The sequence below is a fragment of the Lacerta agilis genome, chromosome 2 (assembly GCF_009819535.1).
Source record: "Lacerta agilis isolate rLacAgi1 chromosome 2, rLacAgi1.pri, whole genome shotgun sequence".
In the NCBI taxonomy this organism is placed as follows: domain Eukaryota; kingdom Metazoa; phylum Chordata; class Lepidosauria; order Squamata; family Lacertidae; genus Lacerta; species Lacerta agilis.
Genome location: NC_046313.1, coordinates 27884646 through 27899078, shown reverse-complemented (window position 1 = coordinate 27899078; position 14433 = coordinate 27884646). Strand labels below are relative to the sequence as shown.

At 45.3% G+C, this 14433-nt stretch overlaps 1 protein-coding gene across 5 annotated transcripts in view; it reads right to left on the bottom strand.

The window, feature by feature from the left end:
* Window positions 1-14433, bottom strand: part of CYTH1 (cytohesin 1) — a 59453-nt gene that overhangs the window by 23864 nt on the left and 21156 nt on the right. The window contains exon 1 of one of the 5 annotated variants that reach the window (XM_033139050.1): window positions 11287-11536. The exons of 2 other annotated variants lie outside the window; for them this stretch is intronic. In XM_033139050.1, coding sequence (XP_032994941.1) covers window positions 11287-11482 — 196 coding nt within the window. In that variant the 5' untranslated portion in view covers window positions 11483-11536. Of the gene's footprint in view, window positions 1-1219; window positions 1390-11286; window positions 11537-14433 lie in introns of those variants that run through there. 2 more of the 5 variants (XM_033139047.1, XM_033139051.1) reach the window with 2 other exon arrangements.

The window sequence follows — 14433 nt, the reverse complement described above, 5'->3', positions numbered from 1 at the left end:
GTATTTTATGAAACAGCCTGCTTTGCTTTCATCCAATGCTGCTGTCTGGGTTGCAAGTAAGAGTGCAGTTCTACCCCACTTGTGGATCAAATGCATCTGAGCTCAGTCTGAAGAGAGCTTTGATATGCAAGAAAGGGAAACCCTAGTTTGAAGGAACCCCCTTCCCTATATGTCAGCCCCAATGGGAGTCCTACTCAGTTCCCAGAACAAAATCGAAAATTCTTTCTAGTAGCACCTTAGAGACCAACTGAGTTTGTTCCTGGTATGAGCTTTCGTGTGCATGCACACTTCTTCAGATACCAACTCAGTTCCCAGAGACAGTGCTGTCCTCTATACCCCCTACCAAAGCATATACAGAGGGATGTGTCGAAACAGGAAACAGAAAGCAGAATCACGCTAACATTATTCTAAGACAAGGATGTTAGTGGGTTACTTCCATCCTTCTCATTTGTGTGCTCTTTCAGGGCCAACTCACCCTCTTCCTCCCCTCCTCACCCCACCCAAAAAAATTAGAAGCTTGAGCTTCTAATTTCTTCTTTTTTCCAGGCCCACCGGCTGCTTGACCCCCTTGGGCTCTTAATGCCCACCCACCAATTCACACACTTGGCTGGCTGCAACATAGACTAGCCCCTTTGACAGCCACCACTCTAAGCAGCCTTTCCCCTTTCTTAGTGCCTATCTACTCTCTGATCAGGGCAATGGCAGCCCGTGAGGGTGATGGTGGTGGTATCTACCCCCACCCAATATCAGCCACTTCTGTACACCTTTCAGTTAGGAGCCCTTAACTTAAACAGCCCCGGAGCAGAAACATGACATTCCCACCCTGGTGAAAACACTCTCTTCCCTCCTCTCCTGCAGACACTTTGGGAAAATCCAGTCCGAACATAAACATGTGCCCAAAGGAAGGCAGGAGCAACAACACACAGTGCCTTCCCCCTCCCCTCCATGCCTGGAATAATCTGCTGGGGAGCCAGAAAACGGGCAGGCAGGGGAAGCACAGCATGCTGGTGGACGGAGCAGAAAGGAGTGCAGCACCAGGCATGGCTATGACAGAAAGGCCAGGCACATGGTGCTTAGCATGGAAAAGACATTGATTGGCACATGGCACCAAATGCAGCCATGAGGGACCAAGCAGCACACAAGACAGGGGGCCAAACAGGAGCAGAGATTTCCCCTTTGCAGGGTGAGAGAGGGAGAGGAGAGGGGGGTGGAGACTTACCCCAGGCTGCCGCCCAGCTCTTTCTGCCCACTGTCAAAGTAAGCCCTGTGACGCACCATCAGTGCGCTAGTAGCCCATGTGCTGGGGAGCCCAGCCCTGTCAAGGAGAAGGGGCTGTGTCTCGGCCTCCTCTCATTCTGCTCAGCTGAGCTCCTCTGCTCGTGCTGCCTTCCATGGAGGATGACAGCTTTGGAACCGCCCACCTGCCGAGGCCCGGGGATTAACCCCTGCCTGTCCATGTTGCAGCACAGGGAGTGCATGTGTGCAGGACATTTGCACACAAAGTGGGAGCAAGCAGCAAATATGAGTATGGAAATATGAGTATCAGACACGCTGGTTCTTTCAGAAGCAGTTTTACACACACACACACACACACACACACACACACACATATAATCTGGGTCTGATATTATGAGTTTCTAGCAGATTTACATGCTCAAGGAGGAAATGCTGTTCAGCCTCTAAGGAAGATGCGTCTTTTTCCCTTACTGCCTTTCTCATTTTCTCAGGACCCTAAAACAGATGCAAAAGTTGCCAGCCACACAGATGTTATTCTCAGCGCCTCACTCAGAAGCAATTCATTGTTTCTGTCATTGTCAAGCATGCCAGAAACAAAGTCAGCACTCCTGCATCACAACACGCACACTCTCACAGTTTCATGCAGCTGAATAGGTGTTTAATCTTGTGAAACACAAACCTTAGGCACACGCATGCACGCACGCACACACACACACACAGAGGCTTCTGATACCACAGACTTAAATATTGGAGAATTCAGCTTTTACCGATGGCATGGTGAAATCTGATCTTAGTTTCCTATAAATCAAGGTTTTTTAAGATAAACTTATTTCTTGTTAAGTTTTGTAAATTTAAGGCTGCATCTACTTCATCTGCTTTAATTTTCATTCTATTTATAGGATGCCCCTGCATTACTTGTTCCTACTTCATCCTTCATAGTATGTGTTTTTATACCAGACAACATTTTTTCGTCGCCTTGCATTCTGCCTTAATGAGAGATGCCTTCTCCGAAGTTTTGGGCAAGTTTTCTGCTGATCAGACCTCCAATCTGCTTTTGTGGTAGCGACTTGTTAAATTTGCTACACAGCCAGGCTTTTTATCATTCCCATTCTTAATTATACCAGGTGGTTTCCTTAGTGCTTGTGAAAATCTTTGTAATTCATTAACACTTTATAGGTTACACTTCTCTTTCAAAACCCTGGCTGCCCAGCAGCACAACTTCTCTTCTCCATGCCAGAAGGGGACCAGTGTACCATCATCATCCACTGCCTGTTTGAAGGAAAAGATGCTCTTCCACAACAACATCCCTTTCTTCTTAATCCTCACAATCCCCCATGTCTTAGCAGGGCATGTTGAATTTTTCAAGTTCCAAGTGGAGATGCTAAAAAGTTGTAACATGGCTTGGGAATTCAAAACATATTTTGGTTAAATTAATATAATTTAGTTTTGCCTTGTAAGTAAATGCATGTAAAATTGCATAGAAATCATTAAATTGATTGCTAAGTAATAATATTAATATCACTATTATTATATAATATTTATTATTATTATTATTAAGCATTACCTAACATTTGCATAAGGTAAAATTAAACTTTTTTAGTTTTCCAAAAGCAGTTTATATGCTTCTTCATCAAATGCAGACTTAAGCTAAATGTTGCCCAATCACAAAAATAGTAGATTTGAATTCCTCATACACAAAACCATATTTTTAAGACCCGTCACTGAAATTTGCAGAAATTAAGTTTCACCCTCTAAAATTACACACCCTAATGTCCTAACCTTGCTTATGAGAGTCTGCAAGCATAGGGATTGAAATGGGGGGGGTGAATTTTCAGAGGGGACATTGACTTTTCAGAGGGGGTTGAGAACTAAGGGGAAAGACCCTTCATCCTAGGTAAATGTGGGTTCAACTGTGTGGCATTTTAGGTTGTTTTTTTAAAATTTCACATTCATGGCCACTTCATTATATTTAGCTATAGTCACATGCTTATTTTCTTGTGATTTTGCATAGCTTCTGCTAATCTTTTCAGAAGCCTCTTGTGAATCTGATACGTAGTTCCATACCTTCAACTGATGTACTCATTCATTCAGAAGATAGCATTGTATTTAGTGATGGAAAACTGAATATAGCATTGTATTTAGTGATGGAAAACAACATGTTGACCTGCAGTTGCTGTGTTTGAAAAGATGCCAAATATTAATTCCTATTCGGTTTGTTCTAGAAAACATAGCACCAAAGTAAGGTTGAAAATCACATTTTTCAACATAGAGAACGGCAGCACTGCATCTGGCAAATTGATTTTGGGGCGGAGAGGCATGTTCGGAGCATTCAGAGGTGGTGTTTATGCCCCCGAAATATTTAGAATGCTGTGCTAAACTCCTCAGATTCTAATTGTAAGAAAATAACTTCCATGCACTTTGATACTTACCCATGTGTTTGCAAATTCAGTACTTTCCTGCAGCTTAGTAAGCTAGAAAGCCAACCCTACAGACTCACTATTGATAGTTCCACTTTGAGAAAGCCCCATTAGAATTCAGCACTGACAGTCCCATTAGATTTGTTCCACTTTTCCATTTTCTCCTCCATTTCAGACCAAACTCTCTGGAGCAGTAATGGAGAAGCAATGATGTGTGAATGGCTGGGTCCAAAGGGAGTTGCAGTCCAGCAGCATCTGGAGAGTCACCATTTTCCCATCTTTCCTCTAGAGGAGCTACTTCAAGCAAAGTCTGAGAGCTCAGGGGTCCTTCTGACACATCCTTCACTTTTATGCCACCTCTTCTAAGCCCTGGTTTGGTGCCTCTAAGCTAGCACTCCTTCATAGAATCATAGAGTTGGAAGAGACCACAAGGGCCATCCAGTCCAACCCCCTGCCAAGCAGGAAACACCATCAAAGCATTCCTGACAGATGGCTGTCAAGCCTCTGCTTAAAGACCTCCAAAGAAGGAGACTCCACCACACTCCTTGGCAGCAAATTCCACTGTCGAACAGCTCTTACTGTCAGGAAGTTCTTACTAATGTTTAGGTGGAATCTTCTTTCTTGTAGTTTGAATCCATTGCCCCGTGTCCGCTTCTCTGGAGCAGCAGAAAACAATCCTTCTCCCTCCTCTATATGACATCCTTTTATATATTTGAACATGGCTATCATATCACCCCTTAACCTTCTCTTCTCCAGGCTAAACATACCCAGCTCCCTAAGCCGTTCCTCATAAGGCATCATTTCCAGGCCTTTGACCATTTTGGTTGCTCTCCTCTGGACACCTTCCAGCTTGTCAGTATCCTTCTTGAACTGTGGTGCCCAGAACTGGACAGAGTATTCCAGGTGAGGTCTGACCAGAGCAGATCAGCACAAGGTTCCCTAGCAGATGCTAAATCTCCATTATCCTAAGCTCACAGCAACAGCACAAACCTATGCATGTGTGTTCAGAAGATAAGTACTGCAAAGTTCAAACAAAATAAAATAAAAAATTCCTTCCAGTAGCACCTTAGAGACCAACTAACGACCAACTGCAGTCGTTAACAGTAGTCAACAGGTTTTCCACACCTATCAGCTGATCACCCATTCCCACCACCCTTCTAAGTAATACCCCTCCCCACTCCCTCACTATATTTAAGGGTCTGGTGACCCTTCCGTTTCAGTGTATCTGAAGAAGTGTGCATGCACACAAAAGCTCATACCAAGCACAAACTTAGTTGGTCTCTAAGGTGCTACTGGAAGGAATTTTTTTATTTTATTTTGTTTTGACTATGGCAGACCAACACGGCTACCTACCTGTAACTGCAAAGTTCAGTAAGTCTTACTCCCCAGCAAATGGGTAAGGAATACCTCAGTGGAGCAATTTCTCAAAAGGCCTCTTCTCCTAAATGCCCTAAGAGCAAACTGTCCCAAGATGCAATGCATTCACATTATGTTCCCAAAATCGGTTCCACCCTGTTGTGACACCAGACCTACATACAGCTATCTGTCTCTTCTGCTTCTGGCATTGCTCGAATCTCTTTCCTAATACTAGTTGCAGATTCAGGTTCTGAACCCGGAAAGGTTTTTTTGTTCCTTAGATTTCTCCCATGAAGCCCTGGACTGGAATCTGAAATCTCTTCAACCTAATCCGGGAAGTTTAAAAACCACACACAGACCCTCCTGATGCAAACTCTTCATAACGAGCACTTCTCTCCCCACTGCCCCCTGGCATACACAAGGGCATCCCTCCCCACAAACCTTGAAAACAAGGTTTGATTCATCCCACTCCCCAAATCACAGCTACATAAATACAACTTAGCTAACTAGATATGACAGCGTCTTCAAGAACCAGTGTCCCTTGTCAGTGACACTTTGTCATTCCACTGATGCATGGCAAGATCCACAAGGCAGCCCACAACAGCAGGCAACAATGGAGAACAAGCAAGGGGAACATGTGACCAATTCCACAGAGCAGTGTTGTGGCTGCCCCTTTAAACTCACCACATGGCAAGTCATTCGTATCCTGCAGCTCATCACAGAGAACACTGGTGTTTTTACCAGCACACCAAAGGAAAAGACAAGGCTCAGTGGTAGAACAACTGCATTGCATGTAGAAGGACCCAGGTTCAAAGCCTGGCATCTTCCGGCAGGCTGGGAAAAGACTCCTATCTGAAATCCTGGAAAGCCACCACCAGTCAGTGTGATGCAGTCCAGTGGTTCCCAAACTTCTCTCTACCAGTGCCAGATTAAACCCTGTGGAGGCCCCTAGGAAGTCAAAATATTGGAGGCTCCCTCTCAAATTATCTCCCAAGACGTTTTTGTAATCTTCTTTCAAGATCAAATCAATATTATTTTGATCTGTTGTTGCAGGGCCCATAGGCTGGTGCCTTCTCTGCCTATTTGGTAATCTGGCACTACTCCCCACCCTCAAGGACCAAAAGGAAATTGCCAAGGGTCTCAGTGAACCACAATGATTTTTCTGTCTGTTGTAACAATTGTGATGCACTGTGCTAGATGCTGTATGATTTTTAACTGCGTTTCTATTGCTTCTTTTATTTCTTATATTGCACTTTATTGTATCACAACTTGAATGCCATAATCAACATATTTAATGTGGGCGTGTCGCAGTTAAACCTGTAGCAAGTGATATGTACAAGTCTACATTATTTCTCCTGTTTACCCCCTGCCTTGCCCTCTCTTGTACCCTTGCTCTCTTTTTTATTGTAGGATCCTTGAGACAAAAGACTTGTCTTCTTGTACTCTGTAAACCACCACACACACTGATGGGTTTATAAGGCAAACAAACATGCAACAGAAATTCCATGCTCTCCCCTCATCCACACAAAGCCAAGTGAGGGTAGGGAACTCTTCTGCCCTAAGGCAGCGAAACTATAGAACAGGACTCATGAATGCCAAGTGTTCAATCCCAGGCGACCTCCTGTGTACTAAAGGCAGTGGCTGAGATTACGAGAAATTCCAGATACCATCAGTTTCCTGCATGTGTGCACAAGAAATTTAACCCTTAGGGTTCTCTCCCTGTTACATCATCAGGTGCCTGCAGGGTGGTGGAAGCTTCACTTGACACCCTTTGTCTCTCTCCCTGCTCCTACTCTGGTCCCTCAAAAGAAATTATTGCCTTGACACCATAAGACTCAGTGGAGCCAAGGCAGTTAAAACTCATATCACAGACTGGGAGCAAAGATAAGATGGCACCCCACAAGTTATCCTGTAAATTTCCAGCAGCTTTCCCCACTCAGATGTTGGCTGGGGCTGATGGGAGTTCTGGTCCAAATGATGTGGGTGGCACCAGGTTGGGGAAGCTAATTTAAGGCCACAAGAGCCAGTTATCCTCTGAATAACAAAAAGCAAGGCAAGGCAGTCCATTAAGGACTTCCCGACAAACTCAAGATCTATCCCTTACAACAGCAGAACTTGTGAGGGTGGGAGAACTGCACACCCCAAGGCATGGAGACAAGCCCTTTCTATAGTGCACCACCCAGCAGGTATGTTTGCTCCAGATGTTCTCCTCAAGGCAGGTTCCTTCAATGAGTGCTCCATTTCTGGGTACCGTTACTGGAAAGCTGAAGAGAGGTTCACTTCCTAGCAAGGCTTAAGCAGACATTAAGACGAAGGCTGCAAATGACACACATCTTGTGGGAACAGATCCATGCAGTGGGATGTTCTGCAGCCTGCCATTTCAAGTTGCACAGTAAATTTGCTCGCAAGGAAACAGCAACCCTGACAACAGAAGGCAAGGGTGTTTTACTAACAATTCCTGTGTGGCTCCTTGCAGATAATGGGCTTGGCACCAAAAAGCAACACAGCATGTTCTGAGGAGGAGGGATAACTTGTTCCAAAACCGAAACAGGGTGTTGCACACACACCCTTATATGCACAAAAAACCCATAGTAGGCACCACAGGGAATCCATGTGCCACATTTGCCTCCTGGTTTCAAGTGTTTTGGCAACTGGTTCATGGTAAGCGGCTGCGAGATTCCACCCACAGAAATCCTATCATGGCAGAGAGGGATTTATATCCTTCTCCCTGTAATCACAGGTGCTACTCAGCACCAGCTTCATGACATGATGCCCACACTGCCCCAACATTACACTTGGGCTCCTTGCTAACAGAGATAAAGGATTATGTTCAACTAAGTCAACTACTCTGAGTAAACCCTTTAAAATTAACAAACCTATGTTAGTCATGCCCATTAAATGTAATGGGTCTACTCCGAGTAGGGCTAGCATTGAATACCACTCATGCAACATCTGGGCAAGCATTTTAGCTTGCCAGGTGGAACGATTCCCCCTTCTCCTCCCCCTGTGTGCTGTTCCAGGGGTTTTCTTGCTCTCAATGTTGGGGGGGCAGGGGGGGAGGAAAGGAAGGAAAGCCCTATTGCTCAAGCAGAAGTTATTGTGCAAGGCTTTTGCTGATGGGGCTTATTAAATGAATCCCACTCAAAGGCTCCACAAGCAAGTAACACCATATTCTCAGGCAAGAAGACTACATCCTCTGTGGGAAGTATAAAGCAGTGGCAGCATATAAAGTTATCAGATGTTTCACACATGGACAAGTAACCTTGCAGCTCAACAAATGTGCCAGATCTGTAGGCTTCAGGTGAGCTTCTGCAATGCCAAGGACTAAACACTGCTGGCAGCATCACTGTAAAAGCTCCAGCAAAGAGAACTGATGGGATTCATAATCACAAAAAGCTACTTACAGAGGCCATCAGATGCAAAGAGTTATTTAAACCAATGCCCAAGGTAAACTCACATGGGCCTTGAAAGCAAAATGTCAGCATTTAATAAGGGCTAGGGGCTTAGAAAGTGCAAGTTAGGATCTTTGCTGCAGATTGTGAAACAGGCTCTGTGACCAGTAAAAGACCCATTATAAGAAAGGCCTTTGCTTACTGGACTATAATTTGCATTGTGGTTGTTGTTTTAAGGGTGAATGAAATGTAGAAAACTAGTCATTCCTAAGTGCCTTGATTCAGTAGAACCACAAATCCCAATGGATATTGGGCAAATCCTCAATGGTCACTCTTCACTGCAGAGGAGACAAAAGCACTGCTGATGTTAATGCAAGAGACACTGCCGAAATGTTTGGGACCACTGCCTTTCACCCATATCGTTGAGTGCACACTGGTCTCTTGGTAATGTCAGTTTCAGGCAGCGTGGGAAGAGTGTGCATGGTCAGGTAAATGCACCCCAGGAGGAAACAGGAGTCCTAAAGTGGCATGCTACATGGAGAGCAGCTGTCAAGGTAAAGAAGACTAAGCCAGAAGTGAGGGAGGCTCCACATTGCATAGAACGCAGGCAAGGCAAAGACCCCTGGCCATCACCAAGCTGGCCAGCAAAGGGGGAAATGCATGTTGCTGTTCCAAGATCGATTGATTTGGCTCTAAATTGCACTTTTAGACCCCACACCAAATAAGTGGCCCACTCTTTGGTAAACCAAAAAAGCTCTATTTCATTAAAAATAAAAAATCCATGCTCTGCTGGAAGAGCCCTTATCTGATGATGTCAAAAATCCAGACTGAATTACTCAAGGGATAAAGTTTGGGATAGGAGAGAAGCCACAAGACTAAGTTGGAAGAACGCTGATCGTGTTGCAATAAAAACAAGGGAGCAAACGCAGCCCCACATTACGAAAGGATTTCTTCTTTGGGCTTGCATGGGCTCAGAGTTATGTTGAGCTCCCAGGGATCATGGTCACTCTAAGGGTTCATCAGTTGACCAGGAAATCATCATAACTGACTGGTCGATTGACCACTTCATTAGCACATAGGAAGATACCTTCTGTCAAGCAGGACCATTGGTCTACCTAGCTTATAAGTATTTACAGTGACTGGGTTACTCTAGGGCAGGGGTAGCCAACTCCTAAGAGACTGTGATCTACTTGCAGAGTTAAAAAACCGGCAGTGATCTACCCCCTTTTTGGGGAGTTCAGGTCAAATTTTTTGGGGGAGGAGGAAAGCCCCGTTTTTTAGGCATTCAGGTCAAAGTTGTTATTGAGCTTTTTTTTAGGGAGAAGGAAATTCCTGTTTTTGGGTGGTGCAGGGCGAAAAAATTGAGCTTTTCTTAGGGGAGCCAAAGTTGTTGAGCTTCTTTGGGGGAGCCAGTGATCTACCAGTGATCTACCACAGACGTCCAGTGATCTACTGGTAGATCACGATCTACCTGTTGGGCGTGCCTGCTCTAGGGTTTCCAAACAAGAGTCTCTCCAGGTTTCACCTGGAGATTCCCTGGCCGTACCTATAGTACTTGTTTATTTTTAAAGCTTCAGTGGATTTCATTCTCAAAGTTAAAGGTCTTTTTAAAACACACTTGACAATTATTTGACAACACAGGCAACTCCCCATTTGTGCGGGGGCTGTGTGTTCCAGGTCACTGTGTGCATCAGCAGTTGTGCGTAAGCTCATTCCGCCCCCTTCTGGGCCCAAAAGCAGGGCGCATGTCAGCTGTTGTGCATCAATCAGACACACACAAAATGGTGGCCACCTGTATCTGATTGGTCTATTGCGAGTGTGTGTGTGTGTGTGAATGACTGGTCAACATGTTCAACCCTCTCTCCAAACATGTTTCCCACTCATCTGTATCCACATGTGGCTCACTGACAGCCATGATAAAACACTCTCGCTCTCAAGGTGATGTCCAGAGACAGTAGAGAAGCCCTGCCCTAAGTGCGGGGGAAGCAGCCTGTTGCCTCATTAAATCCACGTGCTCTTCTCCCAGCACCCTCCCTGGTGCCCAAGGGCTGAAGCGGAACTGAAAAGGGCAGGAGAGATATTTTGGGAGCGACGCATGCCGGAGCATGCCACTCGGGGCGCTGCCAACAGAAACTCCTGCTTTTCAAGTACAGCGAGACTGGGCCTCTCCCGGCTGAGAGCAGGAATAGGGCACTTCACACACACAAAAACCCCTCAAATCTCTAGGCCACAGCAGCGGCCCTACAGGAGTAAGCCCACCTGGCATTGCTTACTGTAACTGCTTGCCCCATATTCCAGTGCAATTCCCGCCGCCCCCCCCCCCGCCCCCCAGGGCAGCATATCTTCATGGGATGTGCTCCTAGTGAACCAGGAGCTCAAAGCACTCTTCAACTCTCACTAGTATTATCAAAACCAGGGCTTTTTTCAGTGGAACTCGCCAGAACTCAGTTCCGGCACCTCTCAGGTGGGGGCCATTGCCATTCCAAGAGAATGAGGGAGGTGTTCCTGGTGAGTTCCAGCACCCCTTTTTCTAGAAAAATAGCACTGATCAGAACACTAGTCAGTTATCGCTGCAACACGGAAGGCCACGTTCTGAAGAACTCACCCCATGTTTATGTATTTATTAAATTTATATTCTAGGCTCACTCCCAGAGGAGCACACGATGAGAGATAAAACAATGAAAACTTATTTAAAAACAATTCCAATACAGATGCAGGCTGGGAAAGATCTCAAATTTAAAAGGTTTAATGAAAGAGGAAGGTGCGTACTTCTGTACAACACCCAACTTGACCATGGCTCCCCACAAATGAAGCCTTTAGTGGTCGCCACCTACTACACAACTCACCCAACCACCCGGGAGTTCCCCACCCTGCGCCGCTCTCACCGTTCTCCATCCTGAGCACCATGCTGCCAGCAGCAGAGAGATGTTGCAGACCACTGTCTCTGTCCGTTCCACTGTTACGTGCTGCTTGGCTGGGTAGACACCTGAGTCTGACTTGCTGTCTGGCTGCGGCTTCCTGGAATGAGTCAAGTCTTGTCCCAGCCAATGGGCGGCCTTTGCCTTGGAGGATAGGCGTCATTACAGTCCTGGCCTGGCGGTGACTGAGATAACCAGCAACGCCCTGTTCCTGTGCTGATCCCTCAGCCTCCGGAGGGCCATTAACCCCCTCATGCTCTGGAGGCAAAGAGGAAACTACAGCTTGACAAATGTAAACACTAGCTGGCGTGATCTGTGTGGGGTGGGATAGCAGAAAGAACCCCTCGCAAGCCTGCAGCAAAGGGTGGGGAATCACAAACTATTACGCACATTTGAGTGTAGAGCCAGTGTGGTCCACTGAGTCAAGACTAGGGCTGAGAAAAGACTGGCTGAAATTTCTGTGCAGCCGCCTTGTAGCTTGCTGGCAGAGGAGAGAAGAACCATAAAGTGTCCCACCTTGAAAAAGTGGGTTATTAATGCAGTGAAGAAAAGCAAGTTATAAATGCTTTTAGTCTACCAGGAGAACTGTTATTTTAGACCATCCACAGGCCCAGTCGTTCCTGAAAACAGCTTTTGAATCCTCAGGTCATATTACAATTTTTTAGCACCCCTCACTTTTGGAATTTGAAACTTTAAAAATTCAACATGCCCCCAGCATGGTAACTATTCTTCATTTGTGGCATGTGGTGTTTTGTTTTGAATGACATTTATTCATAACAGGGGCTCCCAAACTGAAGTCCATGAGCTTCGTTCAGGTAGTCTGCACTGTGTCTGGATTTGTGGCTGAGGATGGAAGGCAGCAAATCCATCACATAAACTATTCCTACAGATTTTAAATTGTATTTTTACTGCTTCTTTTATTTTTATGTTGCGTTCTATTGTATTACACTTTGAATTCTTCAAAATGCTGTAAAATACAATATATAAGAAAGGAAAGGAGCAATAAAAATACAATTAAAAACCATGCAGCATCCAGCACACACACACACACGTGTGTGTTTGTGTGTGTGTGTTCTTTTCAAACAAAAGCAGAAAAGCATTACAGACGATTGCAAGGATAAGAACATTACTGGGATTGAACATGTGACATGACAGAATCTAGCAAAGCATGTTACAATTGCTACAACAGGTAGAAAAATCTTGAAGCAGTCCACCAAAGACCCTCTACCATTTTCAAGTGGTCCATGGAAATCGGGAAAATGCACTTGAAGATTTGGAGAAGTGTGTTAACAGAACAGTACAGATAAGAGCTGGCCATGTGCTGCCCTCTGCTGATAATAAAAAGGCATTGGCCCAAGCAGGGGTCACATTTGTCTTTTAACCCATCAAGCCAGTAGAGGACTGCAGAGAGAACTCCTTCCTGAAAACAAAGTCATGAACCATTACAAATAATCTCTCTGCTACCACCTCTATCCCAGCCTGCAAAAAGCAATTACACACATTTATGGTCCAGTAACTATTATGACTGCAGCTTACTCCTTGCACTCTAGGGCTTCTGCAAGCTGTGTCTGAGCATATATGTGAATCACTGTAAAATCACCCTGCAATTTTTGCTGGGCAAGTCCCAGATTTTACATTTTAAAAGAAAGCATCATACCCAGACAGCTGCCCCAAGGCAGACAGGAGGGCACCCAGACTAAGAGAATAGATGGGAAAGCCCTGGCTCAATAGAGTGCCAATTAGTAAGTCAAGCAAATGCATAGATTCCCAACATACAATAATGCATTTTCTCCCTGTGGGCCTTAGAAAGGAGGGGCATGGTGATGCTCCAAGTCTTCTCCATCATTGCTGATTTATTCACACATCTTCACATTCCCAATCTGCCCCCAAAACTTCATCCAGTTCACTCCACACAACGGAGCTGGCTGGGACGAAGCTTTTTAAGACACACACCTCCCCAAACTCAGATGCAAACCACAAGTGGTCAAACTGTGGCTGAGGAAATAATACATAGCTGCAGAGCCATTCAAAAAGTTGCTCCCAGGCAGTTCAAGAATCGAATCAGAAGTTAATGAATGAACCTTCTGGTTCCCTGGGAAGAGTGATCAACTGTTAAACCACTACTCTGAGGACTGTAGCTCTGTAAGGGGAATAGGGCCCTCTTAACAACTCTCAGCACCCTCAACTAACTACAGTTCCCAGGATTCTTGGGGGAAGCCACAACTGTATAAAGTGTTAGGATCCTGCTTTAAATTTATGGTGCAGTTGGGGACCTCATCTGTATGCCTAGAGGAGGGGTGGAGTATTTCAATCCACAGTGGAGGGGGACAAATGCGGCTTTCTGGGCCTCTTTATCCATCCCTCAGGCTTCTCCTCAGACCACACCTGTCACTGGCCACACTCTGCAGCAGTGGTTCCCTTATTTATATCCCACGCAGGATATGGGGGTCTTGGTGGCCCACTTGCTGACTTTCCTGCCTGCTGTAGCAATTGTATTTTTATTGCTTCTTTTATTTCTTACACATTGTATTTTACTGCATTTCGTAGAATTCAAATTGCAATGCAATAAAACACAATATTATAATAAAAGGAGCAATAAAAAAACTGTTAAAAATCAATAGGAGTATTTAACGCGACGGACTTGCCACCTGCCATCTTCAACCGCAAATCCACAGAAATGCTGCAGACCACTTGGATGAAGCTCACGGACCACCAGCAATTCAAAGGTCACAGTTTGGGACCCCTGCTCTATATCAGCCTGGAATGATTTTGCCTGACTGGAAGCTGTCCTCCACTGTGGTAATACTAGCATGGGCAGAGATACCTGTGCATAGAAACCTCCAGGCTTTAGCGCAGTGCCCATACAAAGGGAAAATTCGCATCCACGGCCCTACCCAGCTTTGCCTCTGGAGATGCCCACATCTGCCTCTGTTCCTGTCTACTACCAGTATGCAGCCTGCCCCTGAGGGAATGTGGCATTTGAGCTGAAAGACATGGTCTAGCTAGGGAGAGAAGATACAATGGTTTTTGTAAAGCTGTTCCTAGATTAAGAAACTTTGGAGTGCTCCTCTAGTCTGACAAAATCCGGCTGTCAACAAACTTTTGCCCGTCTCC